Below are 26,236 nucleotides of genomic sequence, written 5' to 3'. Positions count from 1 at the left end.
ACGTCAACCTTGTGTGCGTGAAGAATCTCCTTGAGGATCTTGCATGAAGAAGATTGATTCTATCCACCTCGGGAATGTGCAAAATCTCAGTAAACGGTGGAGAACATGTGATGAGTTATCAGCTTCTAGAAGTAGTGAAGAACGGATGATGCAAAACGTCTTGAGATCTGTTCAAGATTGTTTTACTCTCTATGTAATGTGATTGAACGGTCAGGATTGGACCGATTGTATTGTAAGCCTAAATGCTTAGGGTTTAGGGTTTATGCTACCGACCTAATTGTTGTCTATAAGGTCGATGATGATTTCCATTTGAGGTGGTTGGCAAATGATTGTGTGTGTATTCAAGTGAAGAGATACTTGATTCTTGCCAGACCAGAGAAGTGAGTAGAGACTTGCAGGGTGTGATTGCAGAGGTAAAGGAACTAAAGTGGATCTGCCTTGGCATTAAGTGCTGTTATCAGATCAGTGTATTACCTATTGACTTCTAACCATTTCAGCAGTTGGAAAATCCCTTAACTGGGTAGCTTTAACAGGCCTTTTGTAAATCCTTTAACAGGGTGACTCAAAATCATTGAGTTCTTCAAATCCTCTAACAAGGTAACCTTTAACAGGGTTTCAACCTTTAACCGGGTAGTTAGCCATTCCTTAACCGGGTGATCCCTAGCAGGATCGGTTCCTAGCAAAACCTGTTGTAAAGTCTTTAACCGGACTAGGCTCCTAACAGAGCGAACTTCAGAAGAGTTCAAGAACAACTTGTGGGTATTCATCCCCACTGTGGTTTTTCCCAGTTGGGTTTCCATGTGAAAAATGACTGTGTTATGTGTGATGCTTTAGTGTTTTCTGTTAAGCGGTATTGCAAAATGTTCTAATGGTCATAAGTATTTCTGATGTTACTTGCTTAAGCATATGGGTGAAGTTGCTATGAGTTATTAGGTTTGGAGATGATCTAGATGTTACCGGTTTATGTCTGTTACAGTCATACTGTGTTTTACCGGTATTGTCTTTGTTTTAGATAGGTGATACTGTTTACCAGTTTGTGTAGTCTTTGCAGTTTAAGTTGTTGAAAAAGTTTTTGTTCATACTGATTCACCCCCCCCCCCCCCCCCCCCCTCAGTATCTGTTTGGTATTTATTGTTCATCATATTCATCAATTGGTATTAGAGCGGTCCTCCAAGTCCTCCATGTTTTAAGCTTAACCGCTTGAGGAAAAGATCCTATTCTAATGATGAAGAGGGAAGGTCTTAAGTTCAACAGAGATAATTTTAAGATATGGAAGGACATAATGAAGATCTACATTAAAAGCATGGGTGCTCAACATTGGAACTATGTTGAGAATACTTATGTTGTCCCTAACGGTACTCTCACCGATAATCAAAGAAGAGAAATTCGGGAGAATGGGCAAGTTATGGAAGCTCTTATCAACAGTTTACCTCATATTGAGTTTATCGATGTTCAGGACAAAGACAATCCCAAAGATGTATGGGATACTCTGGAAAATATCTATGGCGGTGATGATCATGTGAATTAAGCTAAGGAAGAGAGCCTTAGTGGAAAATTTGAAGACATGCGGATGGTTGAAGGAGAAAGCATTCAACAATATGGGATAAGAATTAAACTGTTGTTGGAGACATCAAGAGTGCAGGAGATACAATAGATGATTCCACCGTCGTTAGCAAAGTTTTGAGATCCTTATTACCCGTCTATGCAATAAGGGTTGCCTCTATTCAGGAGTTGAGATCTATTGACAAGACAAAGGTATCTCTAGATTCCATCATTGCTAAGTTGACTGCATATGAGCTAAACAGTTATGATGGTAGTGTTTAGAAGACTGAATTAGCCTTTAGCGCATCTGCTACACCATCTAGAAAGGGAAAAGAAGTTGGTACCAGCTGTGAACCTAGACAAAGCAGAGATATGGATGATGAGGAGATCCTAATGGAGTTTGAAGCTCTTCTTGCCAAGAGACTTCCTAAGGGAACTGGAAAATACAGGGGTAAGCTCCCTTTGAAATGTTTTTCTTGCAATAGGATAGGACACATTGCTGTCAACTATCCTAACAGTGACAATAAGGACAAACTGAAGAAGTTTAAAAAGTTCAAAGGAGGAAATAGGAGAAACTGTCTTGTTGCAGTCGATGAAGGTGTCCTTGATGATGAATCAGAAGATGAAGAAAGTGAAGACATAGTATTTGTAGCCGTTAAGGAAGACGTGTCAGACAAGAAGGATCTTGTCTCCTACTTTGATAATTCTAATGAATGGATTATTGATAGTGTATGTTCTCACCACATGACTGGTGACCGGAGAAAGTTTCTGTCTCTGGAAGAGTATGATGGAGGTGTAGTCCGTTTTGGTAATGATGCACCATGTATGGTAAAAGGCAAAGGGTCCATCTCTCTAAATGGAAAAAGCAGTGCTGGTAATGTGTATTGGGTAGAAGGTCTCAGGCATAACCTTTTGAGTGTTGCTCAGCTGAATGATAAAGGACTCACTCTCGAATTCAGAGATGGAGTGTGCAAAATAAAAGGAAAGAATGTTGAACTGATGGCCACCGGTATGCAGACCAAAGATAACTTATTTCAGTTAAATGCAAGTATCAGTCAATGTCTAATGGCTAAGTTTGATGACAATTGGATATGGCATAGGAGACTCTGCCATGTAAATTTTGATAATATTGTGAAGGCCAATAAGATCAAGGTAGTTAGAGGATTGCCTGTGTTGAACAAACCGGAGAATCCTTTGTGCAGAGAATGTCAACTGGTGAAAATGTCTTCCTCAACCTTTAAAGGTAAATCTTTTACAGCAGATAATTTACTTGATCTTGTGCATACTGATTTGTGTGGTCCTATGAAAACTAGGAGTGTTCAGGGAGATAGGTACTTTATGATTCTTACTGATGATTGCTCAAGAATGATGTGGGTCACATTCTTGAAAGATAAGTCTGAAGCCTTTGGAAAGTTTAAAGCCTTCAGAGCACTAGTTGAAAAGGAAAGTGGTAAGAGGATTAAATGCCTTAGAACCGACCAAGGAGGTGAGTTCACTTCCGGTGAATTCAATAAGTACTGTGAAGAGAATGGCATCAAGAGGCAGCTGTCTGCCCCCTAGACTCCACAACAGAATGGTCTAGCAGAAAGGAATAACCGGACTGTAGTTGAAGCAGCCAGAACGATGCTGATTCAAGGGAAGGTTGCTCACACCTTTTGGAGAGAAGCGGTGAGCACTGCAGTCTACACTATGAACCGGGTAGTCATCAAGAAAGGTAAGGATAAAACTCCTTATGAGTATTGGACTGGTAAGACACCAGTGGTAAGCTACTTTAGAGTGTTTGGTAGCAAGTGTTATATCAAGAGAAGTGAACACCAGAGCAAGTTTGATGCAAAATGTGATGAGGGAATATTCCTAGGGTATTCCACCAAGAGCAAAGCTCTCAAGTGTTTTAACAATAGGACTCAGAGAATTGTTGAAAGTATCAATGTTAGAGTTGATGAAACCTCTGAGAAACCTGAGGAAACCGACAGTGAGCGAGCATTAGATGAACCGGGTGTAACCTTTTGGGAACCGGTTACAAAACAACCAAGTACTAGTAACAGTGCTCCTACACCACTAGGTGCTGATGTAGATGATGATGAAGATGAAGAGGAAAAGCAACAAGAATTAGTTAAGATCATTCCTAGGTATGTAAAGCTGCATCATGATCCAAAGCAGATCATAGGAGATAAGGATGCAAGAATACTAACAAGAAGAAAGGTCAGAGAGAACTCTTGCATGATTTCTGAAGTTGAGCCCAAAACATTTAAAGAGGCACACAAAGATGAAGATTGGATTAAGGCTATGGAAGAGGAACTTGACTAGATAGAAAAGAATGGTACATGATCTTTGGTACCCAGATCGGAGCACAAAAATGTTATTGGCACCAAATAGGTTTTCAGAAACAAGCTGAATGAAGATGGCACAATGGTAAGAAACAAAGCAAGATTGGCATGTAAAGGATATGCTCAAGAAGAAGGAGAAGACTATGGAGAAACCTTTGCTTCAGTAGCTAGATTGGAAGGAGTTTGAATGCTACTTGCATATGCAACCTTCAAGGGATTCAAAGTGTATCAGATGGATGTGAAATCTGCATTCCTGAATGGAATACTTGAAGAGGAAGTATATATAGAGCAACCAGATGGGTTTGCCCTATCAGAAGACAGTGATATGGTGTGTAGGCTACATAAAGCCTTGTATGGATTGAAGCAAGCACCTAGAGCATGGTATGAACGTTTACACTCCCATCTTGTGAAGATTGGATTTGAAAGAACAAGTGAAGATAGCAATATCTATCTGAAGTCAGAAGGAGATCAGATTTTGATCTGTGAAGTGTTTCTTGATGACAATTTTTGGAGGAGATGACAAGATGAGTCATGCGTTTGCAGATGAAATGAAGAAGGAATTCGAGATGTCACTAATTGGTGAGATTAAGTTCTTCATTGGACTACAAATTCAACAAATGAAAGATGGTATCTTTATCACTCAGTCCAAGTATGTCAAGGAGGTGTTGAAGACCTTTGGCATGGAAGAAAGCATGATGACCGGTTGTAAATTGTCAAAAGAAGATGACTCAGTGTTGGTGAATGAGAAAGATTACAGGTCAATGATTGGTAAGTTGCACTATGTAGTACACAGCAGACCGGACATTGCACATGCAGTGGGCATTGCTACACGTTTTCAGAAAAGTCCAAGAGAATCCCACTTGGTAGCAGTCAAGCGGATTCTTAGATATTTGAAGGGAACTATAGATTATGGATTGTGGTATCCATACAGTAATGATTTCAATCTCAAAGTGTTTACCGATGTCGATTGGGCTGGTAATGTGGACGACCGGAAGAGCACAACCGGTGGTGCATTCTTTCTTTGTGGTAGACTAGTCTCATGGATGAGCAAGAAGTAGAGTTGTATCTCTCAGTCCACAACAAAAGCATAATATGTAACAACATTTATGAACTGCACTCAGACAATTTGGATGAAGCATGTATTAAGTGGTTTCAAAGTCCCTGTATCTGAACCGGTGAGTATATTTTGTGATAACACAAGTGCAATTAATATTTCCAAGAATCCGGTATTGCATGCTAGAACCAAGCACTTCGAGCTCAAGTATCATTTCTTGAGGGAGAAAGTTCAGAACAAAGAGATTGTATTGGAACATGTTTCCAGTAAGGAGCAGTTAGCAGATATATTCACCAAGCCTCTACCGAAGGCTACATTTACCTATTTAAGAGGTGAATTAGGGGTGCTGCCCCTTCAAGAGGTGAACTAAAGGTATGTGCTCCACATCAGTCAGGTATTGCATTGTCAAATCTTTTCAGGATTGATGTGTTGAAGGATGCTACTCCTCAGGGGGAGCAGCATAGTAGATCATGGATGTTTATGCCTCCACTTTGGCATTGTTGTCAAAGGGGGAGAAGATGTGGAGCAGAGAAGATATCTGTAGTATTGAAGACATATAATATGGAAGAAATTGGGGAGAAGATGTGAAGATGTAAAGATATCTTTGTGTATTGCCATCAATGCCAAAGGGGGAGATTGTTTGGATATGTGTAGAGTTTGATGATAAGTTGTCATTGTATGTTGTCATTGATGTCAATATGCTAAAGTGAACCGGTATATTGAAGTAAGCGAACTGGCAAGTGAACCGGTATGATGATTCAAGTGAAGCGGTATGTTGAAGTGTGAACCAGTATGATGGTATGAATCGGTATATGCAGAAAGTGAAGCAGTATGTTGGAATGTGAACCAGTATGTGCAAAGTTTGTATCGGGGTTTCATTTGATATGACTACCGGTTGGTAGTCTCAGCTTCAGGGTTTCCGATTGATGCATTCCAAGTCTGTGTGATTCAACTAACGACATCCTGTGATGAGTTAGCATTGAAATGAAGATAAGATCGCGTTGCCACGTCAGCCTTGTGCGTGTGAAGAATCTCCTTGAGGATCTTGCATGAAGAAGATTGATTCTATCCACCTTGGGAATGTGCAAAATCTCAGTAAACGGTGGAGAACGCGTGATGAGTTATCAGCTTCCAGAAGCAGTGAAGAACGGACGATGCAGAATGTCTTGAGATCTATTCAAGATTGTTTTACTCTATGTAATGTGATTGAACTGTCAGGATTGGACCGATTGTATTGTAAGCCTAAATGCTTAGGGTTTAGGGTTTATGCTACCGACCTAATTGTTGTCTATAAGGTTGATGATGATTTCCATTTGAGGTGGTTGGCAAATGATTGTGTGTGTATCCAAGTGAAGAGATACTTGATTCTTGCCAGACCAGAGAAGTGAGTAGAGACCTACAGAGTGTGATTGCAGAGGTAAAGGAACTAAAGTGGATCTGCCTTGGCATTAAGTGCTGTTATCAGATCAGTACATTACCTGTTGACTTCTAACCATTTCAGCAGTTGGAAAATCCCTTAACCGGGTAGCTTTAACAGGCTTTTTGTAAATCCTTCAACATGGTGACTCAAAATCATTGAGTTCTTTAAATTCTCTAACAAGGTAACGTTTAACAGGGTTTCAACCTTTAACCGGGTATTTAGCCATTCCTTAACTGAGTGATCCCTAGCAAGATCGGTTCCTAGCAGAACCTATTGTAAAGTCTTTAACCGGACTAGGCTCCTAATAGAGTGAACTTCAGAAGAGTTCAAGAACAACTTGTGGGTATTCATTCCCACCGTGGTTTTTCCCAGTTGGGTTTCCACGTGAAAAATGACTGTTATGTGTGATTCTTTTTCATGTGATGCTTTAGTGTTTTCTGTTAAGCGGTAATGCAAGCTGTTCCAATGGTCATAAGTATTTCTGATGTTACTTGCTTAAGCATATGGGTGAAGTTGCTATGAGTTATTAGGTTTGGAGATGATCTAGATGTTACCGGTTTATGTCTGTTACAGCCATACTGTGTTTTACCGGTATTGTCTTTGTTTTAGATAGGTGATACTGTTTACCAGTTTGTGCAGTCTTTGCAGTTTAAGTTGTTGAAAAAGTTTTTGTTCATACTGATTCACCCCCACCTCTCAGTATCTGTTTGGTATTTACTGTTCATCATTATTCATGAGCTGATGCTCGTTGAGATGGAGATAATGGGAAGGAAGATGGCAAACACCATCGTTGACAGAGGCTTGGGTGTCAATGTGTTACCAAAGGAAACATGAAAATGTCTTGGGAAGCCAACATTGTGGCCACCAACCTTCCATTTGGTAGGTGTCGGCCAGCATAGCATCAAGCCACTCGGGACATTGATGGCACAAAATGTGACAATTGGCACACAATATTTCTTCTTGTATTTTGTAGTTATTCCGTTGAAAAGAAGACGTATGATGCCCTCCTCAGAATGGGCTGGTTGATCATTGCCAAGGCGAATCTAATTGGAAGTGGAACACACTCTCCATCGAGTGTGAAGTTAAGAAGTATGCCATTGACTTGAGGAATCAGGCAATGAGCGAAGAAATGGCATCCTTCGACTTAGGGTTTGAGGGTGGAGATTTTGGGATGGACGAAGGACGGAAAACAATGGAACCCAATGACAGAGCACTTGAATTGGAACTCTGCTCAGAGGATGAGGCAAGTTATCTGAATGTGTTGTTTCATTGGCAGATGGAGGACTAAAAAGTCTTCAACCCTGAGTTTAACATGCTGCAAATTATAGAGATCAAGGGAGTTGATAAGGGTATGGAGAGTGCTACCTCCCCCTTGAGTATGAAGAGTATAAGGAGGGAGTGGCATGAGTGGATAACATGCTCACACATCATTTCGAAAGAGAAAAAATTATAAAGTACGAAGAGCCAAATTTGAAGAAGGTAAACCTCGACAATGAAGACAATCCAAAGATGATATTGGTCGGTGACGATTGGAACACTGTACTAAAGGCGACCGAGTTCAAAATATTTATGGAGTATAAGGACACCTTTGCATGGACGTACAAGGATCTAAAGGGATACTACGGAAGTTGTGCGTACATAGAATCCCTCTCGTAACGGGTGCACAACCCGTACAAAAGAGGCCCAATGGGATGAACAAGAACTACGCTCCCAAGGTACATGAAGAAATTGAAAAGATGCTAGAAGCGGCTATAATCTTCAAGGTGGAAATGAGTGAGTGGATCTCTCCAATCATCATATCCCTCAAGAAGGAAGCGAACAAGATAAGGATCCGTGTGGACTTCAAGTGTATTGATGCAGTAATGATCAAGGACCCCTTCCTTATTTTGTTCACCGTCACTATATTGGAGGAAGTGGCAGGCCATGTGATGCACTCCTTCATGGACATTTTCTCGAGGTACAATTAGATAAGCATTGTTTAGGAAGACAAGCTCAAGACTACCTTTTTGGTGGAAGATGGAGTGTATGCGTACAATAGGATGCCGTTTGGCTTATGTAACGCCCCCACCACCTTCTAGCACATCATTCTACATATCTTTGACAAGATATCTGTGGGGAATTTAAAGGCATTTCTAGACGATTGGTCAATATACAATGAGTAGGAGAACCATCTCATTGCACTTCAAAAATGCATGGAAAGGTGTCGAAGGGCATGACTTGCGTTGAATACGAAGAAGTGCAGATTCATTGTAACCCAGGGGAAGTTGCTTGGCTATATAGTTTATAAGGAGGGATTGAAGACAAATCCTAATAAGGTAGGGGTCATCGTCCAGATGGAGGTCCCAAAGAACATAACTTGAGTCAAATCCTTTCTCAGTCATGTTGGTTACTATCGAAGGTTCATAAAGAACTTTTCTTAGATCTCGTACCCTTTGGATATATTGACAAGGAAAGGGCAACTGTTCACATGGGGAGATGAGAAGAACAAGGCATTCGAGGAATTGAAGGCAAGACTCGTGAGTGCACCAATATTGCTTGGATTAGGTGGAGGTCTCCAATTACGCAATTGGGGCTACATTGGCACAAGTAGGTTTATAGGGATTGGACCATCCTGTTTTCTTTCCTAGTCACCTACTCTCCAAGGCCATAAGGAATTACAGTACGATGGAGAGGGAGGCACTTGGTATGGTGTGCTTTGTGCAGAAGTTTTGACACTACCTATTGGCGACACCCTTCATGTTCTACATGGACCACTAGGCATTAATGTATCTTGTAAAAAAGCCCATCATCCAAGGGAGGGTGAGTAGGTGATTTCTTCTATTGTAGGAGATCACATTTACCATCATCGTGCGGCTAGGGAAGAGTCATGTCATAACTAACTAATTGTTGCACATTAAGTTAGGAGAGCCTCTTGACGGGGTGAATGAGGACTTTCTCGATGCTCACTTGTTGCCAATAGTTGCATTGCCGCCATAGTATGAGAATATCAGGGGGTACTTGTCCACTTTCACCTTCCCAAGGGACATGCTGTGGAGTGAAAGAAGGAAACTAGCCCTTAAAAGTAAGATTTTCCAACTCATCAATGGGATAATGTACAAGATGGGTCTAATCAAGTGCTATGAAGGTGCGTGATGTAGGAGATCCTAGGAGTGTTGAAGGAGTCACATGAGAGGTTGGTAGGAGGCCACATGGGACCGGATGCCACTGCACGTAAAGTATTATTGGAGGGACTGTGGTGGTCAATGTTGCATATGGATGCTTGTGAGTGGGTAGGAGGGTGCGATACATGCCAAAGAGCTGGCAAGCCACTAAAGGTAGACTTCATGCCTCTATTTCCTTCGCGGATTCAAGAGCTATTTGAGAGATGGACCATTTAAGTTGAGCCACATGCATTGGTGAAAGTATATCGTAGTGGCAATGGAGTACCTCACAAAATGGGTGGAGGTGAGAGCTCTTTCAGACAATATTGCCATCAGTTGGCAAGGTTCATCTACGGATAGATCATGACATGTTTTGAAATCCCCATTCAAATTACAAGTGACCGGGGAGTACATTTTATGAACCATGTCATTTGAGCCATGACGACGGAGTTTAAGATATTTCACAACCTCTCCAGTCTGTACTACCCTTTAGCCAATGGTTTGGCGGAGTCGATGAACAAAGTCTTGGTCTCTATCGTATATAAGTCGTGTGGTGTGGAGGAAGACTAGGAAGAGAGGCTCTGACAGTACTGTGGGCGTACCGCACCATGTATAAGGTGATGATGGGGCACACCTTATTCCAACTCATGTATGGGCATGAGGCAGTGGTTCCGATAGAGTACATGGTGCCGAGTCTACGAATCGCAATCAAGAACCAAATCAAGATTTGCCAAAATTTTCTATAAATTTTTGGTGGTGTGAAAAAAATCGGCAATAAAATTAATTTTTTTTTTCAAAAAAGAGGAACGATTCACCGATATAAAAATTTTTTTACACAAAAAGGAATGATTCACCAAGATTTTATATATAGCTTTAGGGAGGGTTTCTTAAAGTCGTCATTGACTAGGAGCAGTCTTTCACCCAGACATATGCCCCGTTGTATGCTGGTAAAAAATGAGGAATGAGCTTGAGAGAAAATGTCATGATTGCTTAGGTTTAGACCATCACATTATATTACTGAACATATGCTAAAAGTAGAAGGTAGTTATAATCTAAAAATATCAGCTGTTACAACAAACTAACTATAATGATTTATTATAGAGAAGTGTACACAAACTTTATTGCAATTTTACACTAATATTTTAATACCCTCATAATGATTAAATTGGAAGCATCTGGGTAGTAGGCATGCACAACCTTTGTGATAGTAGGCATATGATAAAGATATGCAAAAAGAACATAATGAGCATGTTCTGTTTTGGAGTTATCAATTGGTTTGCTTGTCTTTCAAGGTGATGCATTTGATTTGGTGAAGTCATCATTGGGCTCACCTTCATGTTACCACTTGTGGCATAATAGGTGAATGCTGCGAGGACAAATTCTGTATGTTCTGAATCTTAGTCAAAATGGAGACTCCTTAAGTTCTGCATTATTGATATGCAGGTGGAGAATAACCGCCCAAAGGTTGATGCACTGGAACACCCCTTGAACTAGAAGGTACATCTATTATTGGTGCTACAATATTAGTTTCTATCTTGACCTTGGCTTTACATCACAATCAAGGGACTCTTTCCCTTGAAACTGAATTAGAATGTTGGGATTTTATGTAATCTAGGTAATAGAGAGTAAGTTTTTGTTCGAAATTGGAACATACCTAACATTTGATACTGAAATTGTGATGCCATCATTGAGTCCAAGTGAAACAAAATCCCTGTAACTCATCAGCATTAAGCCTGACATATTAGTCCTTTCAACACATGAAATGTTCGGATGCATTTAAATCAAAGAACCAACAACTGCTTTTAACACTCTTTGAAAAAGCCACCAATGCAAACTTTACATGGTTTTCCTAGGTAGTATCTACCACATTAGCTTCATTTTGATGGTTTGGGATAGATCATACTATCTTTTCATATAATCATTCTTCACATGACCAATTTTTTTGGCAATAGAAGCATTGTACCTTTCTTTGTGGCTGTGAAGTGGGAGGAGAGCTGAGATGTGTACCATAAAACCATGTAGTATGTGCACGTTTTGAACCCGTAGAAGAAATTTCATTCATTTGCTTGTCGATGTTCCTTCTACAAGAAGTATGAACTCAACATGTCAAAGATCAAAGTCTATTAAACTCATTGAAGTGTGTGCTATTAATTTCTATCAAACTCATTGCAATCATTCTTTCAACAGTAATTGACTTGTGTTCTTGGGAACTTTAGGCTTTGTATGTATATTATCAAGAACATCCGTTCATTTTCTCAAAAGTTAAAACTTTTTGAAACATTTTGCATGGGCCTTGTTTTTATTTTCCCTTTTTGTTGTTGTTGGTTAACTTCTATTATAACAACCTAATTAAGGAACAAATGATTTCTCTTTCTTTTTTTTAAATGTTAGGATTTGAGGGTAACTATTTCACCAAAGCTTGTCTAGGATTTTTACTTTTTCTCACCACTTTTACACATGCCAAATCCAATTTTCTGCCAGAATGGAATCTTGGCAGGTTTAACAACAGCCGACTGACTACTGGGCCATGGCTCAATTGACTGGTGTGCCTTACATATGTTATTTGATTCCAGTTCTAATTTTCTCATAACATGAGTTGAATGTTTGGATCTATATTTCACATAAAAATATGTATGATTAGCATCTTAATGCAGCAAAGTGAGAAAGGTTTGTAATATACACTCTCTTGTTGAGCTTTGTCCTGTTTTACTAAAAAAATGATAGCTTAGTTTGTATATATTTCTTCTAAAAGTTGCTTTTCATATGAAACTTTTGTAGTTTATTCATTTATTAGATAAAATTCCTACACATAGATCTTGGCTCATACAATTTATGATCCAAACATATTATTCTGACTGGATAACGACATGCTTTGTTATATAGGATGGACCTATTAATCTTATAAATGCATCAAAAAGTGCTGGAGTAAAAAGATTTATCTTGGTAAGTTTCAATGTTATGAATTATTTGCAATTTTCTATGTTCATTTCTTGAATTTGTATTTATCGTCTAATGGTATTGTCATTGTTTGGGATAATGAATAAAACACTAAGCTGTTTGAATACGTTTTTCCTGTCTTGTAACTAAAAACAATGGACCACTTCATTTCATTTACAGTCATCAATATAGAGGTAATCTCTCTTTTGGCATAATGATGGTTTATAATAATATAGGGGAGTGTCAGAACCATAGTTATCAATATGCCTTTTCGTTCCAAAATATATGGCTTAATGGATTGTCTTGTCATTTTCCCTAAGTGGGTTGTGAAGATTTTATTGACATGTATCTCACCTCTTCTATAAAACCTAGATAGGTGATGAATTCATTTTGGAGAAGGCACTCGATTCTTACCTTTTCTGTAAACCAACATAAAAAAAATGTACAAAGCATTTGATTTTGAAGAAAAGATCTCAGACAAATTTTAACATACTATTGCATCTTGTCAGTAATGCAGGGTTATGGAATGTTTGTGTTGTCTCCTAGTCAAATTACTTTTATTATAACAAGTTGATTGATTTTGAGCAAAAAATTATTTTGAGTGGGCAAGTGTGTCTAAGCTTCATTTATCTGCCAGGTGCATTCATTTGTCAAATGGAACAAGTGTGAAAACATGGATCTAATCCTGATAGGCATGAGTATAGCATAATTCTGCACAAGTTCAGTTAAAAAATGAAAAAACAACATGTGGGAGTCTGTGTGCATGTGCACATATAATTATAACCTTACTCTTGCATGCAGTGGTGATAACCCAAACCCTAGAAATTGATTTTTGAGAACCTATAAATAAATGAAATGCACAAGCACTAATATAGCAGCAAGGGACAGGATTATGCTTTCAACCACCATCCAAAACGATAATTGATAACTAAAGAGATCTTAAGAGTATTTATATTTGATGATCCGAATGCTATCTTGTAAAGAGTTTATGTTATTGCCATAGAGTGAAAAATAGGTTGTGAAAGCTGATGCAGATGGATAGCAAGATGTTAATGACAACTTAGGGAGTTCAGAAAGGCAATATGACAATGTTGCAGTTCGAGTACATAGGTGACCTGAATGTGGCAATGTTCTGTTGTTGTATCATTAGTTGCATCTTTTTCAAGCCGTCCGAGACATTATTTTTTTTGGAGTATAACAAGGATAGGTGTGAACAAGATGACAATCACCAAGGGCTTGCATGAGACAATAGCTAAAACTCTATGCTTATAGTAAAAAATACTATGCTCTAAATGTCACGTCCCCTTTCCAAGTGTAGGCCAGAAGGATATTCTTAGCCTATTATTTAATTGCCCATAGGCTAATGGGGTAGTGCAAGGGATATAATTTAATAGTTCAACTTAAGTTGTCCTAAAAGTAGCTTTAAGCTATATTAAAGAAAGGCAACCTATGATTTATTATCAAAAGTTGTTTCTAAAAGTGGGACAAAAAGTGTTGCTAGGAATGGTGTCTAAAAGTAATGTTATTTTAAAAGTTTCTTCGACATACTTTTTAAAATGAGTTCTGGAGGAAAAAGAGAAAAAAGTGTCTAAAAGAAGTGGAGGATAGATGGAGATATTGCAGTTTTTTATTAAACATTAATTTATTAAGATTGTAACATTGTTCAACTTTTGCCTAGTAAGAAAACCTTTGGAAAAAAGTATTTTAGAATGAAAATCCTCAAATTCATTTGAGTAATTCCATTCAGAGATTACTAGTGTGTTGAATATGTAATAATCCCTGTGGGGTGTAAGCTCAATTCCCAATAAAATTTTAGCTATCAATTCAAATTCTAACACTTTTTGATCACCCAAATCCTAGAGTGGGCAAGGTGAGAGCATACTGAGGTAGAAAGGCGAGTGAGGAAATTAAGCGAAAGGTGTTGGCGGCTAGCTGACCAACATACATTAAAACTGATCATAAAATTGATCAAGTCAAATTGACTAATAGTGAGTGCAAACAAAGTTGCATCAGTGCCAAAGTGGTAGATTAACTCACTTGACTCCAATTCACGGCAATCAAGGTGGATAATGACCTAAAAATAAAATAAGATACAATTGCTTGATTGACTAGGATCTGTTACAATAAAAAAAAAAACCTGAATTCAGTTGTACCATTGTTGAAGGATTTTCAGAATAAATATCCAAAAGTACTTATGGTAAACTATCTCATTTTCTTTTATGTCATCCTGGTATAGTTTGATTTACTAGGTATTTTCTAATAATTGGACAAAAGAACACTATTTTGGTCAACTATGAAGCTCATCTAAAAGCATAATTAAAAGAAATATGATTATTTTGGAATCCCAAACATGATGATTTATATATTTCTAGAAGCTGCTATGTTGAAATTGTCTATTGTTGGAGGAATCATAATATGTTGAATATAACATAAAACTTGTTGAAGTACCAACCCCCTTATTTGTGATTGGATGACTTAGAAAATATTTGAGAGGTGTTGGGATCAGGTTATAGATGAAGTGTAATTGCTTGCAGGAGTCAGATTTGAACTCATATAGCTGTTAATTCATTATAGAAGTAACCCTACAAGATTGTCATGGGCATCATTCCATAAATTATTTGTTATGGTGCTGAATGGAGGTGCAACTTGATGTTTGGGTGGAGACTAAGGACTGTGTAATTGCCTAGAAAGATTGCGCCCAACAAGGAAAAGATGGAGACACTCACTTAGATACCTCCAAATTATTACTGCTTTAGTTCCATAATATGTTTGGCCAATATAGTGGCATTTTGTAATAGAATGAATGATTTGCTAGTGGTTTTATAAGAATGCAGCTACTATATAAAGTAGGAATGTAATGTCCATACTAGTTAGGGATCACTATCCTGCAAAAACAGATTGTTAGAATACAACAGACATATAAATATATATATGTAATCTAAATTGCCACCGAATTTTAAGATACTTAATTAACATAATCATAATTTTAATCTAAAAAAGAATACGAATGCCTTACAAAGTATGTCCTTAGGCGGCTGTGAAGCTCGCCTTCTTGGAACCCATCTTGGTTCCAAGCCCTCTAGGAAGTCGAAGGTGAATTCGACTCCTGTCTTGAATGTAATTTCTTACATCCAAGCCCTCCAGGAAATCGAAGGTTATTTCGATTCCTGTCTTGGATGTAATTTCTTACATCCAAGCCCTCCAGGAAATCGAAGGTTATTTCGATTCCTGTCTTGGATGTAACCTCTTACACCCAAGCCCTCCAAGGAAGACCATGTGTCATTCCTTGCCTTGGGTGATGCATCCCATCACCCAAGTCCTCGGAGTGGACCGGCCAGATCCAACTCCTCTTGGTTGAACTTAACCAACAAAGCCCTACATATGCATATCAATAATCAGTATATATACTGCCCTAGGGATTTCATAATCCCTTCCTTCGACTAAGGGAGTTTCCTCCCTATAGCCTCCAACATGTGTTTACATTTGCATTTATAATGCACTTTGATGATTTAGCACTATTTTATTTCCTAATCTACATTTTATGTTAACATGTATTCCTAATGTATTCTTTAACATATATTCATATTAAATATACCCTATCATTGTTGACATATGCATTACACCTTCCTTGATAACATCTATATTCCTTAATCATTCCCTATGAGCAGATTAGTATATTAATTAATTGTATTCCTTAATGCCCACATGTTTTAGCCTTAATATATTCTTAATACTGCTCAATGAAATGTACTTTAATTAATATTAACATATTAATTATCATCCTTAATTAATGCGCAATGAAACATATATTAATTAACATTAACATCTATTAATTATCATACTTAATTAATACTCAATGAAATATACATTAGTTACTATTACCATATATTAATTCACACTAATATATTAATTTATAATATATTATACCTTACCTCTTACCTGCTGGTCACGAAGTCTGCTCCTGACTGCTCTCCCGTGTTATCTCCTCTCCCCTTCCCTTGCGGTGGCTGCTTCCCTTTAAAGCCTCGTGAAGGGCTGTGACCCTCCACGATCCCCTTCCCTCCTTGTCTGTTTGCAGCGTCTCCTTTTCTTCTCCTCCCTATCCCCCCTTTATTTCCAAACTCTATTAATATGTGTCTCATTTATCTTTTAAGAGACACGTCTTATTAAAAAGAGATCTCTTTGAGAAGAGACATTACTTAATAGCCACCATTCCATTTGCAACACATTAATCATTTTGTTTGATATAGATCGCACCACTTCAAAATATTTACGGTTTATGTTTTGACCAAGTTATACACTTACCACTTGAATTCTTCTGTCCAGGTCCTTCTTGTGAATGAGTTTTGCCCACATCTACTGTATTCTCATTATACTTCCTTTAACAAATTGCTAACTTATAAAACAATTCCTTATTATTTATATTTGGTATGGCAATCGATATTGTGGTTTTATTATAACTTGTTGTAATCTTGGACCATGAATCGCTTAGATAAATTTAAACCAATCGCTGCATGGATATTGATGTTTTGTGTATGGGCCTCATAATACGATCGTCATTCCAGAACAGATTATTTAGGAAACATAATCTCTGAATTTTCTTTGATCACTTACTCTGATAATTACGTAGCTTGTTTATAGAATCAGTCCTACTTAGTTGACATCGACTTCTTCCAAATTAGTGCCACTGTGGCCATGGTTTTGTTAGTTATGAATAATACATAAATATCTATCTTCAGAACATTATCATCAATGAATATTAATTAAATAATAATATTAATTAGTAAACAAGTATTTAATAATTTCAATTAATCATTCATTAATAAATATTATATTAATTAGTAATAATTATTTCATTTAGGTTTTATATAATAATGATCAGAGAGGGGACATGACACAAGGAGGGGTCATGACAAGGAAACCCTCTGTAATAGCTGGTATGATCAATGAAAATTATCCTTCACCATTATAACCTATTAGACATGGCTAGTGATAAAAAAATAGTCAACTTAGTGAGACAAAAATATTAACGCTCCACTCCTACAAGACTCATGCTCAACTTAGGAAAGATTGAAACAAAAATAACTACAATAAATTTACTCATAGAAATACTAGAATAATACACAAACGCCCCTCACAACCTTAGGTGCCAATCAAGAATCCAAATCGGCCTTATTTGAATAGTGCAACCTGTTGATTATTTTGTCATTGATGTCAAAGGTTTGTTGAAAAGAGAATTCGAATGAAATACTAGTTAAACTGCTGATTATTCATTGGATTTTCATCAGCTACTTGGTTGTGTGCTAGAGCTACTTGGTTGTGTGGTTGAGCTACTTGGTTGCTTGGTTGAGTTACTTGGTTGTGTGCTTGAGCTACTTGGTTACCTGGTTGAGCTACTTGGTTGTGTGCTTGAGCTACTTGGTTGTGTATTTGAGCTACTTGGTTGCTTGCTTGAGCTGCTTGGGTGTCTGCTTGCCCACTTCACCCGCTTGTCTATATCTTCTTTGTACCAAGTCAAAAGTATTTGCCACGTCACCTTTTGAAGGTTGACTCTTCAAAACATGTCAATAAAGAAAGGCACAGGTACTTCATTTATGTGCTGTGATAGTCCTTGAAAATGGCCATTCAACAACATCGGATATTTATGATAGGCGTTTTCTTTGGAACCGACTTTTTAAATTTTTCATCCTATCTTTGTGCGACGGTGAGAGTTTTAAGTCAGTTGTTTTGTAACGTTTTTCTGTGTAAGAGGAGCGACTTTCTGGGGATGGCCCTGCAGTGCAATGGTAACGTTGCAAGTGGTGTTGATACCACTTCCTTGGTTTGAATCTCTTCGAGCCCTCTTTCTTCATCCTGTGTGCTTGTACTGCAGGTTAGTCTCGCCTCACGTGTTTGGCTTGTAGTGGTTTGTGTTCTCCACGTTGGCGCTTGGTGGTCCTTGTTGTGAGGTATTCACACATCGCCCCATTACAAATGGGGACCCCCCACTTTTTGCTTTCTAGGTCTTAGAGTCTTTGCTGTTAATCTTTGCATTGAAGGGATAGAGTTTCTCAAGTAGCTAGAGGGTCATCATGTCAAGTTGGTCTCCTGAGTGGAGTGAAGTAAGTCATCAAGTATGTTTCAAGAATGATTTATGGGTGAAAAACTTGAGGATTGAACAAATTGAGCAAAGTCAGGTGAAAGGATTAAGTCAAGAGGCTTTCCTAAGGATGCGTACCTTGCTCCCTCACTAGAACGAAATTTGCCTAAGTACCTTGACCCCATACCTTGCTAAGGACATAGACTCCCGTACCTTCCAAAGGGTCCAAAGCGAAATTGTCATGTACCTTGCTAAGGTCCTAGGGCGAATGTCCTCATCAGGGATCCAAAGCGAATTTTGAATTGATGTCCTTGGAGAGGATCCAAAGCGAACTTGTTTCTTGTCCTTGCCAAGGTCCTTGAGCGATTTTTTGCCAAATATGTACCTTATAAGTCTTAAAGCGAATTTCGCTTCAATTCATGTCCCTGGAAAGGGCATAGAGCGAGAATTTTTATCAAGACCTTGTCCTTCCAAAAGACATGGAGTGAAATTCTCATTTAGACCCCGTCCTTGCCAAGGTCAGAGAGTGAAATTCCTTATCAAGAGCCTTGTCCCTCCAAAGGACCTAGAGCGAACTTGACCTTGTCCTTCCAAGTGTCCTGGAGCGAATTTCATGCCTTGTCCTTCCTAAGGACATTGAGTGAAATTCCTTGGATAAGTCCTAAGGCGGACTTCATGCCTTGCCCTTACTAAGGGTCCAGAGCGAACTTGGATATGTGTACCTTGGAGGAGTCTTAAAATGAATCTTTACCTTGACCTTGTCCTTCCTAAGGACATAGAGCGAAATTGTCATTTAAGTCCTGTCCTTCTGTTGTGACGTTTTCACACATCGCCCCATTGCAAATGGGGACCCATGTTTTTTTTGCTTTTTAGGGTTTGTTCTTTAGGTTTTTTAGGGTTTTGTTAGTTGGCCTTTGCATTTTGAGTGCTGTCGGGGAGATCAATAGGGTAGTAAGTCCGGCTTGAGTGAGGTCCTGATCCTGAAATTTGGCTAAGTCTGGAATGTCCTGATCCTGAAATTTGACTAAGTCTGGAAACTGAAAAAAACCTCCAAAAACTAGATTTTGCAATATAACTCCTGGAGGTCTGAAACCACTCTCAAACATCCTGAAAGTATATATGGAATATAACTCAAAGTATAAGTGACATTTCCTTTTATGTTTCTTCTCTCTTATACTTAAATGTTATATTCCATAAAATTTATCCTGATAGAGAGTTCGAAAAGTCAAATTTCGCTCGTGTCCTTCTCCAAGGGTCCAGAGCGAAAAGCGCTCCTGTCCCTCTCCAAGGGACCAAGGCGAATCGCTCGTGTCCCTCACCAAGGGTCCAGAGTGAAAATGCTTAGTTGAGCCATTCCTGACCTTGTTTGGACGAATCGAGACATCAAAGGCATGGTGAAAGACGAAATGAGCATGATAGAGCATCCAGACTTGATCAAAAACAATGAAATGATGAAGTTTTTGCCTAGAGGGTCAAATTCGCTCCTGTCCCTGACTGAAGGACCAGAGCGAAATTCTTCATAAGGTACGATCTGGGCAAAGATCAAGTCAAGTTTATGTTTGAAGGCAAGGAAGGAGGCGAGATGAACGCGTTTAAGACAAATTGAAGATTATGAAACGCCAACAAGGGACCAAAATGCTTAAGTTCGCTCCTGTCCCTCAGGAAGGGACCAGAGCGATTTTTGTTTTAGATGATTTTCTTGCCCAATTTGAATGGATCCCAAGGCATGAATAAATGGAATAGAACATTGCGAATCCGTTGAATATAATTTTTGAAGGATATGAAGTAAAATGAAGCCCACAAGAGCAGGATCGCTCCTGTCCCTCTCCAAGGGACCAGGGCGATATAATGGTTATATTGTCGTTCCTCCAAATTCAAGGCACTCCAAGACGAAGAACAAGGTGGTGAAGACATTTTAAGACATCTCCATCAAGCGCAAAGCATCAAAAATTGCCAAAGATGAAAGATTTGCACCAAGACATCTAATTCGCTCCTGTCCCTCAGGAAGGGACCAGAGCGAAAATTGCATAAAGGCATAAATTTCGAAAGTTAAACAAGCATCAAGCCACCAAGAGGAATCAAGGGACGTCATTTCACGCATTGAAGATAATTGCAAGTTGAAGAAAACAAGAACAAGCTCACAATGTTGAACTTCGCTCCTGTCCCTCAGGAAGGGACCAGAGCGATATTGGGTATATTGATCAATTTAGGCAAAAATGACGTTAGGACAAGACTTCACAAGGTCGTAAGAGGTTCAAGGCGTCTTTTGAAAGTGATATATCAAAGTTTGGAACGTCCAAATGTTATCAATCAAGCTAAGGAGTCTATATCGCTCCTGTCCTTTGGACAAGGACCAAGGTGATCCCAGCAAATCACATCATACCACTGGAGCTTGTCCACACGTAGAGACCCTACATCAAAGAACCTTGGAGTCATCCTAACTGATCCTTCATGCGAATCTTCAGCAGTTAGAGACTTTATTCAAGAGAGGATAAGATGCCTTTAGGTATTTTATTCTGTGTATGATGGTGTACAAAATACACGTCAACACCTTCCTAAGGACAAAGAGCGAATTTCCATTATGGGTCTTGTCTTTCCTAAGGACGAAGAGTGAATTTTCATTATAGGTCTTGTGCTTCCCAAGGACGAAGAGCTAATTTTCATTATAGGTGTTGTCCTTCCTAAGGATGAAGAGTGAATTTTCATTATAGGTCCTGTCCTTCCTAAGGACGAAGAGGGAATTTTCATTATAGGTCCTGTCCTTCCTAAGGACATAGAGCGAACTTTTTGCCTTGACCTCGTCCTTCCTAAGGACAGAGCGAAATTCTCATTTAGACCCTGTCCTTGGAAAGGACATGGAGTGAATTTTTTCATGAAGGCATGTCCTTCCAAAGGACCTAGAGCGAACCTCAAAGTCATGTCCTTTCAAAAGGCCTAGAGCGAATTTTTTGAAATCATGTATTAAACAAATTCCTCAAATCCAAGAGGTGAAGTCGGCCAGCATGGGAAAGGTGATTTGTTATTTTAAAGTGAGTTGGCCTTACACTCAAAAGACCTGACATTTACCCTAAGCGCCTATAAAGGAGAAGTTAGAACATTCATTCTAACCATCAACTCAAAAATTCTCTTCTCTTCAAATGCGAATATGGGAGCATAATTAGCGAACTTCAGCAGAACATTAGTGAATTCCATCAGCATAAGGTCGAATTTCATCATTGGAGATGCAGGTCTAATCTTTTGGAGCGGGCGAGATTCATCATTTGAGCATCAAAGAGAAGCGAATTTGCTTCGCCAGCAAGCTTATCAGCCAACGAATTCACCTTAAGACAACCTAGATTTTCTCTAGGACATTAAGTTTGCCTTCCACATAGCGAATTCATTGATTATTGTCAGTCCTTTGATTAGATTTAGAAAGAAATCATTAAAAAGTCAAAGATTAGATCAGGTTGTATATCATGTGTGTTTGATGTGCAATTGTTCATTTTGCAGGAGGTAAGGAAAGAGATCAAATGGACCAGCTTGAAGGAGGATCGGAACAAGGATGTCAAGGAGATAATTTCAGCATCAAGGTCAAGATACAAGGAAGAGGCCTTCAAGAAGTTTCATCAACATCAAGAACACCTCGAATGCATGAAAAAGTCTTAAAGTGCTACTAGGTTGAAAAAATTCAAATATTCAGCAGCTGCAAGGAGTAGAGTGGGATATCTTCAAGGTTCTCATTCTATCATATTGACATGGAGAGATCATAAGATGGCAAAGGAGAGATCATACAATCACTCCAAGGCAAGCAAGCAAGGATGGAAGAAGGACTTAGCTATATCAATTATTCCCATCACCACTACTTTGAGCAAGCTAGATAATGTTGAGGATCAAGAGATATCTCTTGATATCTCTTCATGATGATGAATCTATCCAGTCTACAAAGATGCAAGTTAAAGGTGGCGTCCTAGTCATCATCCCAGTCACCATTCACCAATCAGGGAAGGCCTACCTCAGCAAGTCTTGATTCAATGTACCAGACTCACTCATGGATGCACAAACTCCGATGTACCTACCCTTGATATTTATTTGTCCACACATTGAACGTAATTTTCTCATTGGCTAAGGAGAGTTTGTTGTAACAAACCCTAATTAGGGTGTTCATTGTAAAATCTCAGCCGTTGATAGAGTTTTGATCCTAGCTGTTAATTGTAAATGAGCTCTCTATATAAAGTTGAAGCTCTTCATTTGTAAAGGTTAATAGCGAGTAGAATAGCTAATAGTCAATAGACAGTCGTAAGAGAATACAATAGTAATTAGAGTAGAGTAGGAGGAGAAGGCATAAATTGTTGCCTAAGTTGTAGATGAACTCCATTTTCATTGAAGTTATGGTGAAGTGTGTTGTTTCTTTATAACGTGCATGGTTTCTTGTGGGATCTTCATGTTAGATGATAAATAATTAGATTGAATGGATGAATTTGTTGAATGCATTTGTGTGGAATCCGCCCAGTCCATACCACTAGCCTCTTATTGATTGTAAGTGTGCCTTGTGTGGTCAACTAGAATGATATGAGCTTAACTTCGAATCGTTATCCATCCATTGCTTATGCATTAACTTGAATGGTGATCAATGTTTGATGGTATCGATTCAAACATCTTTGAAATGTTCTTAGAAGATTGCACTGAGCTTGTGTCAAATTGTTCAAGTTGATGGTGAGACCTCGCTTGGTAGGGTTCCATATAGTCATTCATCTATGTTCTTACATTCTAGGCCTTAAAATAGACCTTCTCAACCCTTTACCTTTTGTCATTTTTTTCAAACTCAAGTTAGTTTAGGACAAAAAGCATCACCAGATTGTAACATCAGATGATCTAAGTTCCAACAAATCAAGCATTCAGGCATTCTAATGTAAGTCCCCTTATGATACTAGCAATCACATCAACCAACAAAGCTTATCCACACGTAGTGACCCTACATTCATGAACCTTGGAGTCTTCTCAAGTGATCCTTAAGCTAATCTTCAGCATTTGAGAGATTTTGTTCAAGAGAGGATAAGATACTCTTGGGTATTTTATTCTGTGTTCTCATGTGCATAAAAAACACATCAACAAAATTGGCACTAGAAGGAGGGCATGATCGCGATGAACGCCTGAACAACTGATATCCAGATTGTATCAATTCATGTTGGCGAGAGTAATCATAAGAAATTTTCACTCTCCTCCCGTGCTCAACAAAAAAAAAGGCCTGACTGCGAATGCGAACTCTTGAATAGGTGAATCCAAGGAAGATCAGTGGAGAGTCATCCTCACACTCAACAAAATTAAAGCACAAGGAAAGCTGGATTGTGGATACATGAGTGAAGCAGTTGATGCTGGAATTTATCAAGGAAGCACTTCGCATAGCTGGAACCAGTTGAGCTTTCAAGTTAAATTTGAGATTTGCAAGATCTCTCTTTATTCCAGAAAATCCAAAAAAAATGAAAAACTAGAAAATAAAAAAATATAAAATCAGAAAATCCGAAAAATAAAAAAAAAGAAATATTTCTCGATGGAGCAACAACAGTTTCAAGATGAGCAACAAGTTGATATTCCTCAACTTTGGTGGAGACTCAACGCACAACTTTACCCACGCCGTTTGTCCGAGTTTGCAAGGCCAGGGCAGTGTAGGATCCACGAGACAAATGAACATGATGAGATGCATTGCTTAACATACCTATCAAGGATGGAATCAGCAGTACAAGGAAAGATCTTCTTTTGGGATGTTCCTAGGCCAGAAGTAGAAGGCGGCAGTTTCAGCGTCCCTGAAAGCAAAGATCCTCTTTCAAGCTTCTTATGGATGATTGAAAGTTAGCTTGTCTTGAATGGTGAAATGCGTTTAGAAGGCATATTGCTACCATTATGGTGTAGGATTCACAGTGCACCTCACTCCGAATTTGCTTGCCCATTGTGTGAGATGGCTATCAACCAAGTCAGATATCAGTTTGGAATGCCAACCTTATCTGAAGAAGAATGTATCACAAACAGATCTTGGAGTGCACATCTTGCAGCTGAATTTAGAAGAACATATGAACAAGATATTGTTACATCACCAGACAGTGAAAAGAGGCATTTGCACGTTGATGCCACAAGTTCACCTGATGACCAATGTATTGCAATGGATAGCTCACCTTGCCTTGCACCTAAAGAAGAATATCATGGAATGAAAGTTGAAGAAACAGTCGGGAATGCTCAAGTAGTGATAAGGGGAGATCAAAGTGTTGAGCAAGCAATCAAGGAAGAAGAGGAATTCCTTGAAGAACTTTCATTCATGCTACAAAAGGAGATCCTTGAGAAAGAGATACAAGAAGTTTCAAATAGCACCCTTGAAGAAGACAATCATATAGACATATTCAATGAAGAGCTATAGATCATCATAAGTGAGCCCAAATATGAAGAACAATTCGAGGGGGTGCTCAAAGACATCCTCACTCTCATGCTATTTGAGGGGGCGCCGAAAGATCTTGTGGAGGAAACACAAATGGAATCATGGTCAAATTTTTTTCAAGACAAACAAGTTATGGTGAGTGATGTGATTCATCATCAACTCTGGCCTCCCGAGACAATGCTTGAGCATGAGATACCACTAGAGATTGTATTTGATCAACTAGAGATGTTTGAAGCTCAATGTATGGAGTCCCTAATTTTTGAAGATATACTCACAAAGTTACATTAGGATGCGTGGTTTATGAATAGAGATGAATGAGATTTAATTGTGAAAACAAAGAAAGTTGAGCAATTCGAAGGGGCGCTAAGCTCATTCAAAGAAGAGCTTGCAAGTGAGTCAACATGTTGTGAATGCTCGTGGAATGGTACATCACCAATGGCGACCTCCTGAAGCAACTGATGATCTCTCTTTCAACAATGCATTGAATGGCGAACAAACATTTCCATTAGAGAAAAAACACCTCCATCTGAGATTGAAACATGCCAGGTTGCCTCTTTCCTTAATCTTAGCTTTGAAAGTTATTATGATTTTGATTACGGGGGTTTTGGGAAAATAACTTGCATTTGGATTGATCATGGACCTAATGAGTTGCCTCAATTGATTATCTTACATGAAACCTTGCTTGAATATGAGAGATGCATGGTGAGAGCTTGCTTTTCTGTGTTTAAAGATGAATTTGCTCGACTGCGAACTATCACTTTTGCCATGCTCATGTTGCACATATTGAGAAATCATGTGAAGCCATGTACATATATTACTTATTTGAGTCGTGTCAAGTCTAGGAGTCTTGTATAAAGCTTTAGAGTAGGTTTTTCTTTTGTGTGTTTTAGTCTAGAGGTCTTTTTGAGCCTTATCCTTAATTTGCCTTGAGTCATTTGACTCATGATCTTGAGTGGCTCAAGTAGTTAATTATTTGCTTTCTTTAGTTCGTTTGCTTTTGGTTTGGTTTAGTGTTGTGTGCTTTAGCTTAGTCTGCTTTGGGTTTGTCTTGCTTTCGAGTCGGTCAGTTTGCTTAGTTTAGGTGTCCTAAGTGGGAACCTTCATTTATGAGAAAGGCTTTTGCGTTGTCTACTCACATGCTAGTAAAATTTTGGATCTTATGTTCGGTTCATTTCTTAGATATCTATTCATGAAGTGCTTTAAATCTGAGGTTATTCCTCTCCGACTATATCATTTGGTTAGGACTTGTACTTTACTTGGAAGAGAATCACTTTCTGTGTCTTGATACCGATATCTTTTGATTACTATATCTTTACACACTAATAAATCTCCGA

General features: G+C 38.6%; 1 protein-coding gene across 4 annotated transcripts in view; it reads left to right on the top strand.

Moving 5' to 3' along the window:
• LOC131036424 (uncharacterized) overlaps positions 1 to 26,236 on the top strand; it is a 270,316-nt gene that overhangs the window by 54,265 nt on the left and 189,815 nt on the right. For all 4 annotated transcript variants that reach the window (XR_009104097.1, XM_057968310.1, XM_057968309.1 and 1 more), the window contains one exon: positions 12,367 to 12,426. Coding sequence is in view for 3 of the 4 variants with exons in the window: in XM_057968310.1 (XP_057824293.1) it covers positions 12,367 to 12,426 (60 nt within the window). In the remaining variant the exon portion in view is untranslated. The remainder of the gene's footprint in view (positions 1 to 12,366; positions 12,427 to 26,236) is intronic.

Source organism: Cryptomeria japonica, chromosome 1, assembly GCF_030272615.1.
Source record: "Cryptomeria japonica chromosome 1, Sugi_1.0, whole genome shotgun sequence".
Lineage (NCBI taxonomy): Eukaryota > Viridiplantae > Streptophyta > Pinopsida > Cupressales > Cupressaceae > Cryptomeria > Cryptomeria japonica.
This window is presented reverse-complemented; position numbering and strand designations above follow the sequence as displayed.